The sequence below is a fragment of the Mauremys mutica genome, chromosome 21 (genome assembly GCF_020497125.1).
Source record: "Mauremys mutica isolate MM-2020 ecotype Southern chromosome 21, ASM2049712v1, whole genome shotgun sequence".
NCBI classification, from domain to species: Eukaryota; Metazoa; Chordata; order Testudines; family Geoemydidae; genus Mauremys; species Mauremys mutica.
Genome location: NC_059092.1, coordinates 19,052,572 through 19,071,957, shown reverse-complemented (window position 1 = coordinate 19,071,957; position 19,386 = coordinate 19,052,572). Strand labels below are relative to the sequence as shown.

Below are 19,386 nucleotides of genomic sequence, written 5' to 3'. Positions count from 1 at the left end.
AGCTGCACCCTGGCAGTTTGTCCCTGGCCTGACCTTACTGACCCGGAAGTTGCTAAAGATTGAAGAGACCAAGGGGGCTGACATGAGAGGAGGGAGGGTCAGGACTTTCCTTCTTCAGCCCCAGCTCTGAAGGGCAGCCCAGACAGGACACTGAGCCTGTCACAGGCATTTCTATAGCATCATCACAGACGTGATGCTGGGTGCTTCCAAGACTGGGATGCATTGGGAGGGTGGGAGGATGCCCCCAAGGGCCCTTTGTGACAAGGGGGAATGTTCTTGATGTGTTCTTTGAATACTGAGTGGGGAGTATTGACCTGGGAAGGTTGCAGGGGAGTTTTGCTGGGACTGCTGGCATTGGGGATGGGAGACTTTCCTTGAGGGAGGATACCTGAGCACATAACAGGAGAACCCAGGAAGGGGGTTGGAGGCCAGGTGACACCTCTGCCCGGAAACTGGACAAAGGTTGGGGGAGGGTTGTCATCACGGAGTGTGGGGGAGACAAAGTCTTGCACCCCTGACTTCCTGTGATTCACCGTGGCTCTCAGCCAGCCAGTAAAACAGAAGGTTTATTTAGACGACAGGAACACAGTCCAAGACAGGTCTTGCAGGTACAGACAACAAGACCCCCCTCAGTTAGCTCCATCTTGGCTGGGGGCAGGGAGGCCAGAGCCCCGTTGGGAGGCCAGAGCCCAATCTGGGCTCCCCTCCATTTTCCCAGCCAGCTCCAAAACTGAAACTCTGTCTCACTCGGCCTCCCCCCCGGCTCCTCCCCCAGCCTTTGTCCAGTTCAGCCCAGCAGACCTCTCTCCGGGTTCTCCTGCCCCTTCACCCCCCCCGACCCTGGGGCTCCCGGCTCTCCTGCCCCTTCACCCTCCTCTGACCCTGGGGCTCCCGGCTCTCCTGCCCCTTCACCCCCCCCGACCCTGGGGCTCCCGGCTCTCCTGCCCCTTCACCCCCCCCGACCCTGGGGCTCCCGGCTCTCCTGCCCCTTCACCCCCCCCGACCCGGGGGCTCCCGGCTCTCCTGCCCCTTCACCCTCCACGGACCCTGGGGCTCCCGGCTCTCCTGCCCCTTCACCCCCCCCGACCCTGGGGCTCCCGGCTCTCCTGCCCCTTCACCCCCCCCGACCCTGGGGCTCCCGGCTCTCCTGCCCGTTCGCCCCCCCCAACCCTGGGGCTCCCGGCTCTCCTGCCCCTTCACCCCCCTCTGACCATGGGGCTCCCGGCTCTCCTGCCCCTTCACCCCCCCCGACCCTGGGGCTCCCGGCTCTCCGGCCCCTTCACCCCCCCAACCCTGGGGCTCCCGGCTCTCCTGCCCCTTCTCGCCCCTCTGACCATGGGGCTCCCGGCTCTCCTGCCCCTTCACCCCCCTCTGACCCTGGGGCTCCCGGCTCTCCTGCCCCTTCACCCCCCCCGACCCTGGGGCTCCCGGCTCTCCTGCCCCTTCATGCCGCTCTGACCATGGGGCTCCCGGCTCTCCTGCCCCTTCACCCCCCGCTGACCCTGGGGCTCCCGGCTCTCCTGCCCGTTCGCCCCCCCCACCCTGGGGCTCCCGGCTCTCCTGCCCCTTCACCCCCCTCTGACCCTGGGGCTCCCGGCTCTCCTGCCCCTTCACCCCCCCCGACCCTGGGGCTCCCGGCTCTCCTGCCCCTTCACCCCCACCGACCCTGGGGCTCCCGGCTCTCCTGCCCCTTCACCCCCCTCTGACCCTGGGGCTCCCGGCTCTCCTGCCCCTTCCCCCCCCCCCACCCTGGGGCTCCTGGCTCTCCTGCCCCTTCACCCCCCCGACCCTGGGGCTCCCGGCTCTCCTGCCCCTTCACCCCCCTCTGACCCTGGGGCTCCCGGCTCTCCTGCCCCTTCACCCCCCTCTGACCCTGGGGCTCCCGGCTCTCCTGCCCGTTCGCCCCCCCCACCCTGGGGCTCCCGGCTCTCCTGCCCCTTCACCCCCCTCTGACCCTGGGGCTCCCGGCTCTCCTGCCCCTTCACCCCCCTCTGACCCTGGGGCTCCCGGCTCTCCTGCCCCTTCACCCCCCCCGACCCTGGGCCTCCCGGCTCTCCTGCCCCTTCACCCCCCCCGACCCTGGGGCTCCCGGCTCTCCTGCCCCTTCACCCCCACCGACCCTGGGGCTCCCGGCTCTCCTGCCCCTTCACCCCCCTCTGACCCTGGGGCTCCCGGCTCTCCTGCCCCTTCACCCCCCCCGACCCTGGGGCTCCCGGCTCTCCTGCCCCTTCACCCCCCTCTGCCTGGGGCTCCCGGCTCTCCTGCCCCTTCACCCCCCTCTGACCCTGGGGCTCCCGGCTCTCCTGCCCGTTCGCCCCCCCCCAACCCTGGGGCTCCCGGCTCTCCTGCCCCTTCACCCCCCCCGACCCTGGGACTCCCGGCTCTCCTGCCCCTTCACCCCCCCAACCCTGGGGCTCCTGGCTCTCCTGCCCCTTCACCCCCACCGACCCTGGGGCTCCCGGCTCTCCTGCCCCTTCACCCCCCTCTGACCCTGGGGCTCCCGGCTCTCCTGCCCCTTCACCCCCCCCAACCCTGGGGCTCCCGGCTCTCCTGCCCCTTCACCCCCCCCTGACCCGGGGGCTCCCGGCTCTCCTGCCCCTTCACTCCCCCCGACCCTGGGGCTCCCGGCTCTCCTGCCCCTTCACCCCCCCCGACCCTGGGGCTCCTGGCTCTCCTGCCCCTTCACTCCCCCTGACCCTGGGGCTCCCAGATCTCCTGCCCCTTCACCCCTCCCGACCCTGGGGCTCCCGGCTCTCCTGCCCCTTCACCCCCCCCCCCAACCCTGGGGCTCCCGGCTCTCCTGCCCCTTCACCCCCCTCTGACCATGGGGCTCCCGGCTCTCCTGCCCCTTCACCCCCCTCTGACCCTGGGGCTCCCGGCTCTCCTGCCCGTTCTCCCGCCCCTACCCTGGGGCTCCCGGCTCTCCTGCCCTTTCACCCCCCCCGACCCTGGGACTCCCGGCTCTCCTGCCCCTTCACCCCCCCCAACCCTGGGGCTCCCGGCTCTCCTGCCCCTTCACCCCCACCGACCCTGGGGCTCCCGGCTCTCCTGCCCCTTCACCCCCCTCTGACCCTGGGGCTCTCGGCTCTCCTGCCCCTTCACCCCCCTCTGACCCCGGGGTTCCCAGCTCTCCTGCGCCTACACCCGTGACTCAGGGACTCATTACCATTTCTTCCAACCTTCCCTACCCGGAGACCTAACCTAATCCAGCGCCTCTGAAATCACATCTTCACTTTGAAAATCTTCACCTGAGCGACCAGGTGAAGGAGGGATTGCCCAACGCACCTGGGCATGGTGCCATGGAGTCACCACTTTGATTCTGCAGTATTAGAAAACAGGTTACCCACAAGATTCACCACAAAGAGACCATCCAGCATGGGCACCTCTACTTGTTTGTACAGGGATGTGGAAGTTATTGTGAGCATCCGGCACAGACCCATGAGGAGCCCAGATAGTGTGAGCATGGATGTGACTGGGGACAAGCCAAGTCCAATGGCACAGTGAGCCAGTGGCCTGCTGGGGGTGGCGCATCCCCCCACTATTGTCAATGGTGGGTGTACTGGGGTAGTGACATGCAGATGCCTCTCTTCTGCAGGACTGCCAGTGCCACAGTCTGCCATGGGCAGGCACCTCTCTTTTCTAGTTCTACGGAAGGGAGGGTTGGCAGGAGCCAGGGTCAGTGATGCTCCATCCAGGGTAAGTACCTCTGGGATCTCCTGTTCCCAGATGCTGAGGATGATGACAAAGGAGCATACAGTACTCATGTGGGAATTCGGCGCCACTGCACATGCACAGAACTCATGTCTGGTGCAGCATTTTTTTCCCCTGCAGAAAATACATTCTGCCCAAGAAGTGCTGCAGTTCCACCTTTCGCCTACCAGAGGCCGCTGCGCACCAGAACAGCTGGCTGACCGACAATAACAGCTAGCAGCCAGCTGCGTTCATTACAGCAGCCTGCTGGTGGAGCCAGAGTGGGGCACACGGGGCTGCTGGGAGGGGTGTCACAGATGGGTTCAGAAGGACTAGTGGGGGGACAGACTGGGGCACCGGATCAGGAGCTAGTGGGGTGCCAGCACTAAGCCTGGGGCTGAATGGGAGCAGGGGCTCCAGGGCCACATGAGAATGGGGGAGCAGGGGCTCCAGGACCACATGGGGATGGGGAGTAGGGAGACTCCAGGGCTACACGGGGATGGGAGGTGGGGGTCTGAGGAGTCGGACCACATGGGGACAGGGACCAATATGCCTGACTGAATGGGAGAGGCTCGGGGTCAGCCAGGGTCTGCATGGGGGAGGCTCTCCAAGTCCCTTACAACCCCGCCCCCCAAGTAAACTGTTCCATACCTCTCCCACCCACACACAACAACCCTTCAGGATTGCTCCCAGTGCTTTCCTCTCCCAACGTGCCTCTGTTACCCCGACTCCCCCAAGCCTTTGCACAGCTTCTGAGGGGTGCAGAAATACGGCTATGTAGTGTACTTTAAATGAATTACTCAGAGTTCTGTATTAATATGCCTAGTAAGGAATTTGTCAGATAAAAATTCTGAATTTGTTTTGTCTGTACAGTTACAGACATACTTGCTGACAGATATTTTGAAATAAACGACCAACATAATTGAAACTGGCATGTTTATATTGTCTTATTTTGACAAATAAAATATGCAGAATTTTGCAGAATTTTGAATTTTTTTGGCACAGACTCTTTAATTTTTTGGTGCAGAATTCCCCCAGGAGTAATCTAGCGTCTAATGGCCAGTGCCACCCTGCATTGTTGGGGATGGCTGAGCTCTTCCTTTCCTTGTGCTGTACATGCTGAAAACTAAGCTCAGCGCTACCCAGTGCCTGGGGAACAGGCGATTCCAGTAAGAAAAGTGACCATGGGGTTGAGGGCACTCATCACCTGACCCCACCTAGGCCGGCATCACTAGGGGAAAGCACCCCGAGTCTCATCACAGCGAGACAGCTCCAAATTCCCCTCTCGTGTGATCTGAACTCTAACCCATCCAGCTACAGCCCCAATCCTGATCCTAACCCTGGGACTAACTGTGACACTGTCCTTACTTTTAATTCTCTCTGCCCCTGAGCACAAATGGGGCCGTGCCCCTAAACCTGACCATGGCTATAGCCCTGACCCTGAGTTAAACTGCAGGCTGATCCCATGAAGCTCCGATGGCAGGATTGCTCCAGAGCATGTCTCCAGACAGCCGGCTTCCCAGGGGGACAGGCCGTGAACCAGCTGGTGGAGGCTTGTACCGCAAGGCCATTCCAACACTGAGGGCAGGGGAAATGCCTAGACAGATTCCGGAGTCGTTTCCCTGAATGGGGAATTGCTGAACCCACGCTGGGAGGGGAAGGGCTTAGCATTCTCTGCAGCAAGGGCACTTCCCCCATGAGGTGTTTGAAGGGATGAGGCCCTCAGGAAGCCAATGGTGGTGTTGCATCCAGCAGCAGGGAACCAGGCCCTGTCAGCCCCCCAACACAGCACCTTGTGGGGCTGGAGCACCCCCACTCACTTGCTGCGGATGGACTATAAACGTCACCAGGGCCCTCTGAAGGGAAATGTCTTGGCCAACAAGAAAAGCATCATGGGTTGGAGGAGTGGGCCAGACAGGTCTCTATTCCCTGAGACCCAGACAACAGCAGTCCTCCCAGTCCCAACACCTAACCCAGGACAAGAAGGGACTCCCAGCTGAGGCAGGAGGGATCTGCCCTGCCCCCAACATTCAAGAGGAAGAGAAAGATTTTGTATGTCAGTGAGTGAGCCTGAGCTGTCGGATGGTCTCATTGTCCTTGGTGCAGTGCCCTGATGGCCATGGGGTCACTCCAGGGTGGACTGGCCCCACACTATATAAGTACGGACTGCAGAGGGAAGAATTGAAAAGCAGCCCCTCCTTCATGAGCAACGGTGACTCCTCAGATCCCTCCAAAACACTCACGTTCTACGCTACTCACCGGGACTGGGGCGATGACCAGGGTGGGTCCTAGGAGTGGCACCACAGCTGATGCTATGTGCTGAAATTGGCTTAAAATGGGACATTAATCATTGGACTAAAGAGCTCAGCCATTCCCTTCTCTGGGCTTCCTAGCACCCCCTGTCTGCATCTGGCTGTGTCCGGCTGTCTGCAGCTGTCTTGTCTAGACTAAGCAATTGGGGACGGGCCCGTCTGCTGTTTGTGTCTGGCTGACAATGCTGAGCACATTAAATACTAAGTCACAACAACAATGCATCCAGAAGTCAGGATGTGCCAATGGTTACTACTCACACAGATCGGAATCACAGAATCTCAGGGTTGGAAGGGACCTCAGGAGGTCATCTAGTCCAACCCCCTGCTCAAAGCAGGACCAAGCCCCATGCTTAGTCTAGGAAACAACTGTGGTAGCTGTTGGCAAATGCTGGGTTTTCAGGGCTGACCATTGTATCTGCCAGGGTCTGCATTCTCCCAGCACCATCTGATAGCTGCACCGTACAAACACCACAGCACCCGCATTACTGGCCCAGCATGCTGCCACGACAGTGGCTCGAGCAGCAGTCGCAAGGCTGCTCCATACACACAGTGCTGCCCTGTCCCTTCTGGCAGAATGGCCTTTAGTTTGGAATCTGGAATCTTGCCTAGGCCAGGAAAAAGGTCCCAGCTAATACATGCTGATTCAGCGCTGCTTAGAGTGTGTTGGCTCCTAGTAGAGATAGGGCCTAACACCTTTCGAAACAGGGTAGTTGGGCTGACACCTTTTTAAATTGCACTTCATTATACCCTGTCAGTTCACACATTGTTCCTAGTCTAGACAAGGCCAGAGAACAAGAGACGCACAAGAGTGAGAGCCCACCCAGAGAGTGCATCTCCTGCGCAGCAGGGTGCTGGGCTCAGAGAACATGGCGGCTGCACTCTGCACAGCGATATGCCTAAGGATGTTTTACAGAAAAAACCCTCCCATAGAGTCCACCCTGCAGGTGTGCTCCGGACCACCCCCGGAGCCGTGTGGGGTTTATCCCGGAGGGCCACACCCTCCCCATCAGCTGCAGAAGAAACGCTGGCCCTGGGCCTCAGGAGAACCTTTGCAAGAACTTTCCAGCCTCTCCCAGAGGACGCCCCGCTCCCTGCACCCCAGCCCGGGCTCGCCACAGGCGGGCTCGCCTCGAGAGCTTGGGCTTCTTCTGTCCAGCGTCCACTCACTGCCTCTCGCTCCCAGCCAGCCCTTGCCCTGCTCCGTGTCCACACGGGACAGGGGGGAGCAGCGCAGCGGCCTCTGCCCAGGCGGCGGTGGCTGTACCACGGGGTGTCCCTGCAGCCTGCCCGGCGCTGAGCCGGAGCCGAGGTCTGTTTAAGCAGCACGAGCCGGGGGGAGAGGGAGCCCGGCGCGTGGATGGATGTACCGTATCGGGGGGGCTCTCTGAAACCCAGCAAGCCAATTGGCTTCTAGGCTGTGACGGGCAGTTTGCTCCCGCCCCGCATGCAGCTTGCCGGGGTGGACGCGAGCAGGAGTGTGGAAAGTGCAGCCGGCGGGGCTGGGCTCTGCCGAACCCCCGACGCCAGCGGCCGCAGGAGCCCGGCCGGGCGGCCTGCCCCGTCCCCGTCCCCGTCCCCGCCCCCGCCGCGGACCATGGCCCGGCTGCCCCCGCTCTCCCTGCTCCTCGCCATCGCCGCCTGTGCCGCGGCCGCCACCAGCGAAGGTAGGAGCCCGGGTGGCCCGGCGCGGGGCGGGCGTGTCTGCGGCGGGGCAGGGGCCGGGGCCGGGGCCGGGCTGGCACCGCGCGCTCCGCCGGGCGCCGGACTGCCCGAGTTCTGCGCTCCCGCCGCGCCGGGCGGCGCAACTTCAGCGCAGGGCAAGAGGACTTCGTGGCACATGCCAAGGGCCTGCGGCCCGGCCCGGGCTGGACCGAGCAGCCGGAACCGCGGCGTTCTCCGCTGCCCGCGCTACAGCCCAGACGGGAGCGGCCGGACTGTGGGGCTGGGGCGGTCCGTGCTGGGGCGTTGGAGGGATGGCGCGGGTCGTGCAGACCGGCACCCCCAGGGGTACGCGGACAGAGGGAGTGACAGAAACTTCCACGTGGCCAGCTGGGAAGCCTCCAGGTACCCTGCAGCGCAGCTCCCCTGCGTGCTGGCTGCCCGGTTCCCCTGCCTGGCTCCTGCCCGGTTCCCCTGCCTGGCTCCTGCCCGGCTCCCCTGCCTGGCTCCTGCCCGGCTCCCCTGGGTGCTGCCTGCCCGGCTCCCCTACCTGGCTTCCCTGGGCGCTGACAGTAGCATTCCTGCCGCCTCTTTCCAGGGCGCCAGACGTCCCTCACCAGACCTGTGCAGGCAGATGCCTCTCAGTATTGTCAGAGAGTTCTCGCTGCCCACCTTGCTCCCAATACACTGGCAGTGCCTTTCCTGCTGCCTCTGTCCCCTGCAGCCCTGGCAAGCTTGTGCCATCTCTGACCCTCCAGCTGCCTGTTGCCCCCACAGCACTGACCGCAGGGTCTGGGCTGCCTTTCCATGACAGTCCCACTGCCCCATCTTCCCCAGCCTTTCTCCCCATTCCCTGCTGCCCCATCTGCCAGCCTCACCTGGCGCCTTCCGCACCCTGGGAGCAGTGTTTCTCCCCATTCCCTGTGGTCCAGCGCTCGTCTAGCCTTGCTGCCCAATTCCCTCATCCCCAGGCCCATCGTTCCACCCCTCGGCCCGGCCCGTCACACCTCTGTCCCTGGCCCCCCTGCTGCCCAGATGATTTCTTACTTCTCCCTGCGGCTGGTAGAGGAGTCCCAGCAGTGGAGCCCAGTGCTAACTTTCTCCCGTTCCTCAAAGGCGATGCTTTAAAGTGGGCTGGGAAAAAGTGCACGGAGGGGGCTGGATCACTCATAATCTGGGAGCTGCAGCTTGGGTCAGACAGGGCCCTGTGGCCCCCCTACCCCCCCCAGCTCCCTTTCTAATTACATTGTTTGCTGGGTGTGTGACCCTTTGCGCGCCCCCCCCACTCCCGACACACTCTGGAGCTCCCTGCCCCCAGAGCCCAGTGCCAGCTCCCGTTACACAGAGCTGCTGGCTGGGCTGTCCCTGCCCTCTCAGCAGCCAGCGAGTCCGGGCAGCCCTGCGGCTGCACTGACCCCAGCGCCGGGCACCTCAGCTAACCCTGCTCCGGACAGAGCATCTCAGCTACCAGGCAGCGGAAGCCAGGGAAGCTGCTCTCTTTGTGCTTCTGGGAACGTTCCCGTGTGCTGGTTTCAGTAATTGCACAGGGAGGGGAGTGAGGCGGGGGCTGGAAATTCAGCTGCCTCTAGACTGTGCTGGCTGGGACCCAGCTTAGTATGGAGGGAGGAGATTAGGTCCCTAGGGGCCCGGCCCCATGCAGGCTGCCCCCTGGGAAAGGGCCTCTGGAGAGGAGGCAGCGCTGGATGTGCTGGAGTCCGGCTGTGGTGCAGGGAAGGTACACGGCTGCCGCTGGAGTCCTTCCCCACATATCGCCCTCGCCAACACCGCTGTGGGTCTGGGCCCCCCAGCAGTCAGGGACGTTGTCGCCAGCTCACCCTGGGGGGTCGGTCACTGTCTTGCTCAGATAACAATGTGCAAGCCCTGTATCGACAGGGTCCTGTCATCCTGGCCTCGTGGCTCAACCTGGGGCTGGGCTGCCCTCCCCCTGAGCCTCGCCCTCCCCCCGAGCCTCACCCTCCCAGGGTCTCATGCCTAGGGGGTCAGATGTGTGTGAGAGCCCGAGCTGCAGCCGGAGCCGCACCGTCCACAAGGCCCTTTTCCGTGTGCTAGCTTGAGCCCTGCTAGCGTGAGTCTCTCCCAGGGCTGCAGCGTCACCATACCCTTACTGACCCCTCGTTGCCCCAGGGGTGGCCTGTGCGCAGGGGCCCTCACCCTGCCGTGCCCACGGGGCAGCTCAGGTCTTAGCAGAGTCCCTGCTGAACCCAGCCCCACACAAATGGCTCCTGGGCTGGCAGGTATTTGAAGACGCTCCAGTGGAGACAGCTGTGTGCTGGGCTGGGTTCCCCAGCTGGGAGGGCTTCCTGTGTCCCTGCCAGACTAACTGTCTCGTGGCCAAGTGAGCTCTCCCGCATCCCAGCCTCACTCATCCCTTTGCCCACGTTCATCCCCTGGCCCCATGTGCCCTACTCCCCACACCGCAGCTCTCGCAGCGCTGCTGGCTGCCTGGCTGCTCAGACAGTGGCAGCCCCCCCACCTTTGGTCAGATACAGAGGTACCAGGAGTCGAGGCCATTGGCAGGCTTCTCGCTCACCCCGCTAACTTCTTTGGGACCAGTGACTGGGTTCTGATCCAGCAGGGACTGACCTGACTCTAATGCATTCATCTGCCCTTGTCCTCAGACCCCAGACCCTCGCCCCAAACCCCACCGCTTGTTTGCAGCTTTGAAATGGTGGGAGAGCTTTGATTTGTGGCTGTGGGGCTCACGCTGGAGAATGCTGAACTGTGGGGACCAGGCTACGCGCAGCTCACGGGATGGGGAGATGTGCTGCTGGGCAGCGCAGTGTCTGTGATGTCAGTGGTCAGCGATACGGGAGCGGTGCGGAGGAGTGCCAGGCAGGGTTAGGTCTGTGTTGGCAGGGTCAGACTGAGCAGCACATTGTCAGTGGTGTTGGGAAAATACCGGGCAGAGTTGTCCATGGGACCATGGCGATATCAATGTCTGTCGTTCCAGGGTTCCGCTGATCAGTGGCTTGTTAGCGGTGCCGGGGATACACTGGGCACCGATTGGTGCTGCGATATGCTTGGTAGCTGAGTGTGATTGATGCCAGGGTGACATGGGGCAGGGATATGTCCATGGTACTAGATTTATTCTGGGGCAGAGATGTCAGTGGTGCCTGGGTAACAGCTGGCAGCAATGGCTGTGTTGCCAGAATCATAGCAGGCAATAAATGGAGTGCCAGGGGCTGGCGTAATGTCAGGGTTACACTGGTCTGGGATCTGACTGCGGTTCTGGAACTACAATGGGCAGAGCTGTGTCAGTCTTTTCAGATTATATTGAGCACATATGTGCCCGTGATGCCAGGAATATGACGGTCTGGGATGCAGGGGATACAACGCGCCTTGATGTGTCTTGGATGCCCGGCCATAGATGAGCCTGTGATGCCCAGTGTATGATGGGTACCCATGGCGCTGTGGTTATATGAGGCTGGGGCACAACCATGGTGGCACAGTTAAATTCAGCTCTGGTTATACCGAGCGAGAATCTGTTCCTAGTGCCAGGGTAGTTGAGGGCAGGGATGTGACAGCCGTGCTGCCTGCACACAGGGAAGCAGTGTATCCATGGTGCCAGAGCTACAAAGGGCAGTGATGTGTCAGTGGAGCCGGGGGGGCACTGGGCAGTGATGGGTTCATGGGGCCATGTCTGTGCCTGACAGTGCTACGTCCTGCCCCCCATGGTTATGGCAGGCATGGACGTGTGTGTGGCACTCATGATACACGGGGCAGGCATGTGTGTGTGGAGCCAGCATTACGCTTGGTGTGGGGTGGGTTATACTGGGCAGGGGTCAGTTCCCTGGGGCAGGGTTATACTGGGCAGGGTCAGTTCCCTGGGGCAGGGTTATACTGGGCAGGGTCAGTTCCCTGGAGCGGGGTTATACTGGGTGGAGGTAGTTCCCTGGAGCGGGGTCATATTGGGCGGGGGTATTTTCCTGGCATGGGAGTAGTTCTCTGGGTGGGGGTAGTTCCCCCGAGCGGGGTTATGCTGGGCGGGGGTAGTTCCCTGCAGCGGGGTTATTAGGCTGGGATAGGTCTATTAGGATTGGATTGTTCTAGAGAGGGACAATTTTGCGGTTGGGTTTTTACTGCCCACATTTTGCAGCTCAGAGCCCTCGTGTGCCCCCGTTCAGGCCCCCCGCCCAACCCCATCATCCTGCCTCACAGTCATAGGCAGGGGTGCTGGAACAGTTGCTATAGTGGGGGTCCTGAGAGCCATTGGACCAAACCGTAAGCCGTGGATAGAATGGAAACCACTTCCCGGCAGGGGTGCAGCAGTGGCGTGGTTTCCCACCATCCCCGAGTGACCAACCTGCTGGGCACCAGTGGGCACCCTGGCGTCACTGCCCCTGTGTGCACTGCATGAGGGGAGAATTGTTCAGAGTCCGAGTTGGTTTTATTCTGAGCACTAGAACCTGGTGTAAATCCAGAAAGTGGGAAGTGCAGCTGCAGGACAGAGAGTCCTTCTCAGTCACATCTGCATCAGTTAGTTTAATGTGCGCGCATTGGGTGTGTGCGTGCAGAGAGTCTTGGGTGTGTTTATGTGTGTAAGATGGAGAAGCTGCCCCAGTCTGCTCTTCCTTCCATTCCACCTAAACCTAACAACCTCTTTCTTTCCAAAGGGATTTAACAAGAGCTCGATTCTCCACCGGCAGGTTCCTTCCCCATGCACTCAAGGATTCTGCTTAGATATGAGGACCCAATCTTGCAAAGACTGACAGTCGTGTGTAACTTTATGTCTGTCAGTAGTTCCCCTGAGCTAGGTCTTTGCAGGACTGGGGCTCTCGGATGTGTGTTGGGGGCAGGGGTGGCTCTATGTATTTTGCCACCCCAAGCACGACAGTCAGGCGGCCTTCGGCGGCGCGCCTGCGGGAGGTCCGCTGGTAACGCGGATTCGGCGGCACACCTGCAGGAAGTCCTCCGGTCCCATGCCTTTGGCGTACCCGCCACCAAATTGCCACCGAAACCGTGGGACCGATGGATCTCCCGCAGGCAAGCCGCCAAAGACAGCCTGATTGCTGCCCTCACAGGGACCGGCACGCTGCCCCCAGTGGCTTGCTGCCCCAGGCACGCGCTTGGTGCGCTGGTGCCTGGAGCCGCCCCTGGTTGGGAGGAGGGAGTGCTGATATTGCTTGTTCAGTGATGAACTTCAAACAAGCTGTTTGGAGAAGGCAAATTCTTTTTCTGTTGTGTTGTAGGAAATTCTGACATTTTGAAAAATAATTTTTGTTCCAAAACAGAACTAAAAGCCAAATTTTCCCACAGAGCAAAAATTCTGAAAAATGTTGATTCAGCATCATAGACCCATAATGTTTTAATAAAATAAAATGTTCTGTTTGGATAATATAATATAATGAATAAACTGTCAAAACTAAGTGAATCAAAACAATAAAGCTGAAATGAAACATTTTTATCTTACTGAAACTTAATGTTTCAACCTTTTCAGAATGAAATAAGACAGTTGCAAGATTCATCGTGACTTTTTCCTATCAAACATTTCATCAATAATGACACGTTCCTACCAAATATTTTGATTTTGACAAATCTGCATGTTCATATGGAAAATTGTTCTGTCAGATTTTCAACCTCCTCTACTTCCGGTGTTTCCTCTGGCCTGAGAGCTACCAGCAGCCCTGCATTCTTCCACTCAAGCTTAGGAAAGATTTGTCAAAGCAGTGAAGTCTTTCAAACCAACAGAGGTGTTTAAAGTGCTACCTCCATAGGCATGAATGTGTTTGTAATACCTCTGCATCCCCTAAGTGACTTTGTGGAGGGCATTATTATTATATGTCTGTCTGTGTAGATGGGTGTGTGCCACATATCTGTGTCTGTGTCACTCATCACATCTCTTGTGGGACATCCCATGCACGCTTCCCTTTGCGGCAGGGAGTGATTGATAAATGGTCCTAAATGGAGCCTCTTGGCATCTCTGTGCAAGGGAAGCAGCTCCATTTAAGCTGCCCAGCTTTCTCCTCCATCCGCTCCGATTGTAGCCTGGAGCATGTTTACCCATCGCAGTCTCTCCTGATTGATAAGCAAGGTGCTAACTGCTCACTGCTTTCCGCGGTCAGTGTGGAGGTCACTGCACCCCAACAGAGTCCCAAAGGCAGAAGATGATGCTCCAGGAACAATGGTCATTAGGCTGCGCAGACCACTCTGTGCCCAAGTGGCTTGATTGTCCAGGGATCCTGGGTTGCCAACCTGGGCTCACAGAGTCCCTGATTTTTTCAGATCTTCCCATGCAGCATCAGGATTCGGTGATGTTACATATTTATGTTGCTTTGGACATAACCATAACACCCTCCCTGTGCAAGGAACCAGGAGTGACCAGGATAGTGTTAAAGGCAAATAAACAGGAAAGCTGAGAGTCCACTACAGCTTGTAGGGAAAAGATACAGGCAGCCAGTGATCAGAATGAGTTACTGCAGCCAATGGGGGAATGAGGGCATTTATCAAATATATCAGGGGAAAAGGAAACACGACGGAGACAGGACAGCACTAGATCCACTGATAAAAGAGGAAGAGGAAGAAATTAATGATCACTCTAAAATAGCTGAGATACCGAATTTGTTTGAAAATCGATCTTCAGGCAGAAAAAGAGGGGAAAGTAATTTGGTCAATTAGTGAGTGCGGAAGAACCTGTAAAAATAAGTATTGACAAAGAATATGGGCCCTGTTGGATCATCTGGTTTTAATCAGAAATCCCCATTGATATCAATCAGTGCTTCAGATCTGCAGTCTGCTTCAAAACTCTTAGCATAATCACACCCTAGTTGAGGAAGCATTTGTATAATCTGAACATGCACAGATTAGCTGCATGGGATTAAATGCATGCCTGGGTATTTAGAGAAGCAGCAGATAAATTTACTGTGTTACTGATACTCGCAGTGTCATTGGAGCCGTGTTGGTCCTAGGATGTTAGAGAGACAAGTTGGATGAGATAATATCTTTTATTGGACCCACTTCTTCTTGTGGGGAGAGAGACAAGCTTTTGAGCTCTTCTTCAGGTCTGGGAAATGTGCTCAGAGTGTCACAGCTAAATACAAGGTGGAACAGATTGTTCAGCATGAGTAGTTAACACACATTTCAGGGGACCATTTGAGGCGAAGTGGCCCAGTAACACCCCTCCAGTCATAGGGGAGAAGAGAAACGGGGGAGGAGAAGAAGATAAAATGCTACCGGTAACGATTTCTGAAAAATCAAGAAAAGTGGTGAGGTGCCAGGAGTTAGAGAAGAGCAAATACAGGTACCAGTCTTCAAAGAAGAAGGGGAGAGTGATCCTGGTAGTTCCCATTGTACAAATCTAACTTGTAAAATAGAGAGAGAGGGGAAAACCCCCTAGACAGCTAGCAGAGGGATTCTCCAAATTACCTAATGGGTTTTGCTTACAGGAGCAGATTTTCAAAAGTGTTCGGGCCCAGATTTGTAAGTGGTCAGCTCCTTCCCACAACTGGGGTCATATTTTCAAAAGAGCTCAGCGTTCAGTGTTCTTCTGAAAACTTGGCTCTTTATTGTGGTGCCTAAATGGGAGCATAGTGCGGCCCACAGCTTAATGGAGAGATCATTTCACGGACTCCTCTCTCCCCTCCTAATCTTCCAGTTGTAATCTCATTAATGGGCTCTGTGCTCAAATAGAAAACAAGGCAAAATTCATCCGATAATTTATTCAGTGTGCATTATTTTGTCAGCCCTGCTTCCAGCGGTGATGAGGGAGCGATCATTCGCCTAGTAAATATCTGAAAGAGAGAGGGAATGGCTTTTACGGCTGGAATGCTTTGAGGATGCTACGGTCAGTTTTAGCATTTAGGAACAGGGAAAATAACAAAGATTTTCTTCATGTAGATCATTAGAGATGAATGAACAGTGCAGAAAGGACTTGTGAATATTTGAATAAAAACCGTGAATTGGCTTGGACAAAATTTGCAAACCCCTTTCTTTGTTTTCTGTGAACGCTTGCATGAGTGATTATTTTGTTTTATTTTGTTGTTGTTTGCTGTTTACGAGAATGTCGGTGGAAAGCAGAGACTGGTGTGACTATATGGGGGTGCCAAAGGGTTCATGCTGGAATGGGGTCTGAGCACATCTTGAAAGCTCTTTAATTTCTCCTGTTAATAGTATTTTCTAGAGCTGGTTCAAAAGTGAAAACAAATGTTTACAAAATTTTTGGAGATATTTTCATCTTGCAGAATTCAAAATGGACCTAGTTTTTAAGATTTTTTTTCACAGTTTTTGTTTTATCAAAATAATTATTACAATTTGCTGTATACTGAAAATCCAGTTTTTGGTAAATGACAAATGTGGATAACTACTTTAATAAATATAAACATATATAATGATAAATATAAATTTAAATCAACCTTGAAGAGAAATTAAATTTGTTACCAAAAGTGTTCTATTTATTGGTTACCAAAACCCCAGTTTTCAATAAATGAAACATGTGAATAACCATTTTGATAATGAATTAAATCATTCAGTAGAATTTCTTTTTAAATTAACATGAACATTTTTGCAAAAAAAATGCTAAAAATTAAGTGTTGACATTTTTTACAAAAATTGCCAATTACAAATTTATTTTTCAGAGGAAAAAATCCTTTCCATTGAAAAAATTTCAACCAGCTCTAAAAATTCCAACCTACGGGTAGAAATGCCCCGATGGGGTGACCACCACAGGATGACAAATCGGACTGTGAATACCACATAGCACAGCATTAAAGGTGTAATCAAAGCAAAAAGTGAACAAACCCCAAACGGCCTGAATCATGTCCACAAGACGTGTCCTTCAGATGATGATGATGAACAAACACATTTGAAAAAATCTAAATTTCTCAGTGAACAATCCACAAGCAGGGGGCTCATCAGCTGGACGTGACAGAGGAGGGGAGAGACTGAGGTGTGTGGGCTGATCATAGGATTACTATGAGCTAGCAGTGTGATGTGTCTGTGAAAAAGGCAAATATGTTCCTAGGATGTATCAGACGAGGCATTTCCAGTAGAGAGAGAGAAGTATTAACACCATTGCACATGGCACTGGTAAAACCTCCTTTGGAAACTGTGTACAGTTCCAGTCACTCGTGCCCCCCGCTTCCACAGGGACCCAGGTCTCCCTCGGCTGGAGAGTCTCCCCTCTCTTTTATCCACATAGTGAGTGAGCCTGACCACCAGGAGTTGTGTTCTCGGGGGACTCTCCTGTGCTTTGCCGTATAGGAACATATTCCCTGTGAGCTCAGTCACAGCACCATTTGCCCCGGCCGCCCCTCGTCCTGGGGCACCACTGGGATATGCTGCTACAGAAATTTGGGGCTCCTGACACAGACTGCTGAAATGCAGTTTCAGCGGCTCATAAAAGTGTAACATGATTTTTGTTTCCCTAAGTTAAATGGTTTAGCTGAAACATACAGGGCCAAATTCACCTCTCTGAGTAAATTCCCATTAACATCATTGGAGGTTGAATTGCCTTACACCAGTACGGAATTTGGCTTGCAACCTCCACATCTGTAGACTAGAGACAGGAGAAAAACTGCTGGATTATAGCAGGTATAAAAGGCCAGGGCTTCTACTTGTGGGTTGGGTGTAATGTTAGAAGGAGTGCTGAGAGATCTGTGTGTATGCAAAGCTAATAGCCACGGGCGGTATGGGAAGTTACCGGGAACAACCTGTTGGGAGAATTGGTCTTGGGTGAGAACTCTGGGCGTTGTGAATAATTTGTGAACTATTGCACATGCAAAGTGAAAAGAGCAGTAGCTCTAAGAAATTCCACTTTGGGATGCGTCCATAGTAGGGACATATTGGGACAGCCTGAAAACATGCCGGCTTGTCCTTCTCATGAAGATCTGGGCAGAAGGACCAGGCAGGCATCACCCCTAAAACAGAACCACGGAAACGCATTTAACAGTTGTGGTCGTGCAGGATGAACCACTTTCTGCCACACCTTTTGCCAAGATCCTGACACGGCAACTGTACAGATTACAGAAACTGCTGTGCACGCTTGATAATGTACATCCAGATTGTGTGTAGTAGTAACGCTGAACCACATGGCATAAGAACCTGGACCAGACAGAATTCAAGAAGGGCCTGTGCCTGCTATAGCAATGACTTCTGAAAGACTAGGTATGAACATGTCCAGGAAATGTAAATCGCAGACCAGCAATGTGGCTCTGAAAACACAGACGTCGCACTTTTGCAACGTGTCCACAGAGTTTGATTGCCTCCAAGTGGATACCAGGCATCAGCAAGTCCAAACAAAGCCAGTAGGAGCCTGTGGGGCTCCTCTGAAAATCAGGCACCAGGACCCAGATCCTCAAAGGTATTTAGGCGCCTAATTCCCACTGTGTCCAATGAGAGTTAGGTGCTTTGAATATGTTTGAAGATCTGAGCCTAGGTGTTTCAGGCTTGAACATCCAAAAATGGAGGCATCTCAGATCACTCACCACTCTTACACCTTTGGCCATTCAACGCAGTGCTCCAAAATCATGGGGAAAGTGCAGCATCAGTGCCAGGTGACAAATGTAGCAGTATTGCCATCAGGCAGGAGAGGAACGAGAGAACAAAGGGAGCTGGTCGGGAGCTGACCTGATCATAGACCCAGAGTATTGATGCACTAAGGCTGCGATTTCCAAAGCAGCCCAAGGGAGTGACAAGCCCAAATCCCATGGGAGTTAGGCACCTTGGAAAAGCCTCATCTCTGTATTGCTTGGGATCAACCAGCAAGAGGTTTGGTTACAAGAATTTAAGGCAAACCTGTTCAGTTCAGAGACAGACCTCTCCAAATCCTGGCAAGGCAGAGCGTGCATATGGAGAGATGCTGCCAATCAGTAACTGAAGGACCCAGGGGAGGAAAAAGTTTTCAATCTCCCCGGTAGTTCTTAGTGCGTGGGCTGCACCAAAACCAACGGCAGAGGATGAGTTTTGTGGGGATTGTCACTGAAGAGAGGGTCCTGCTTAGAGGGAAATCAATACTCCATCTCCGCCCCCGCCCCCGGACTGAGCAACGAGAGCAGATGGAAAAACTGACCAGTAATGGGCCCAATCCTGCAAATGCTGATAGATGAAACTCCGCAGCTGAGTGACCCCACTGGCACTACTCAAGTAACCTTCCACATGTGTAGGTTTGCAGGAGAAGCCTTGAGATTTGACAGGCTTACCAGCAGGTGGTGCTGGACAGTAAAGCTGAACTGCACTTTGTTATTAATATAAAGATTTTTCCAGTAAAACAGGATCCCCAATGGTGCAGGTCATGCAAGGAGTGTTCTCCTTCCCGCCACTCCACCATCCTGGACCAGGGGTCACACCTTATCTAGCAGATCCGCATGCCATCGGAGGAAGGAGAACTGAGCAGATGTTGGTGGAAATTATTCTCGCACTCTGGAATAGATAAATACCACACTTGTGCTCAGCGTATTTGTATCATTTGTATTTGTGCAAAGGGGTGACATTGAGATGAGTGCTTCTGAGCCAAACCTACAAAATGCCCCCAAAATGAATCTCGTTCCAGGCGGGAAGGGATTGATTTCAAAGGGGTTTCCAATGTGGGTGTTTCCGATTTTTCTCAAGACACCTGGGGCTCGACTTTCCCATGTTCTGAGACCCCACCGCTCCCCCAGACTTTGACTGGTGCTGGGGTGCTCAGCATGACTGATGACACACAGGGCTGGTGTCTTCACTTGGGCACCAAAAATCTGTGGCCCCTTTTGAAAACATTGTCTGCGTGAGCACG

At 55.6% G+C, this 19,386-nt stretch overlaps 1 protein-coding gene across 4 annotated transcripts in view; it reads left to right on the top strand.

Annotated features, from left to right (window-relative positions):
• The first annotated feature begins 7,244 nt into the window (after nt 1-7,244).
• The window catches only part of EPHA8 (EPH receptor A8), a 133,565-nt gene continuing 121,423 nt past the window's right edge, over nt 7,245-19,386 (top strand). For 3 of the 4 annotated variants that reach the window (XM_044996383.1, XM_044996384.1, XM_044996386.1), the window contains exon 1: nt 7,525-7,666. In XM_044996383.1, the coding sequence (XP_044852318.1) occupies nt 7,597-7,666 (70 nt within the window). In that variant the 5' untranslated portion in view covers nt 7,525-7,596. Of the gene's footprint in view, nt 7,312-7,524; nt 7,667-19,386 lie in introns of those variants that run through there. The other variant, XM_044996385.1, reaches the window with a different exon arrangement.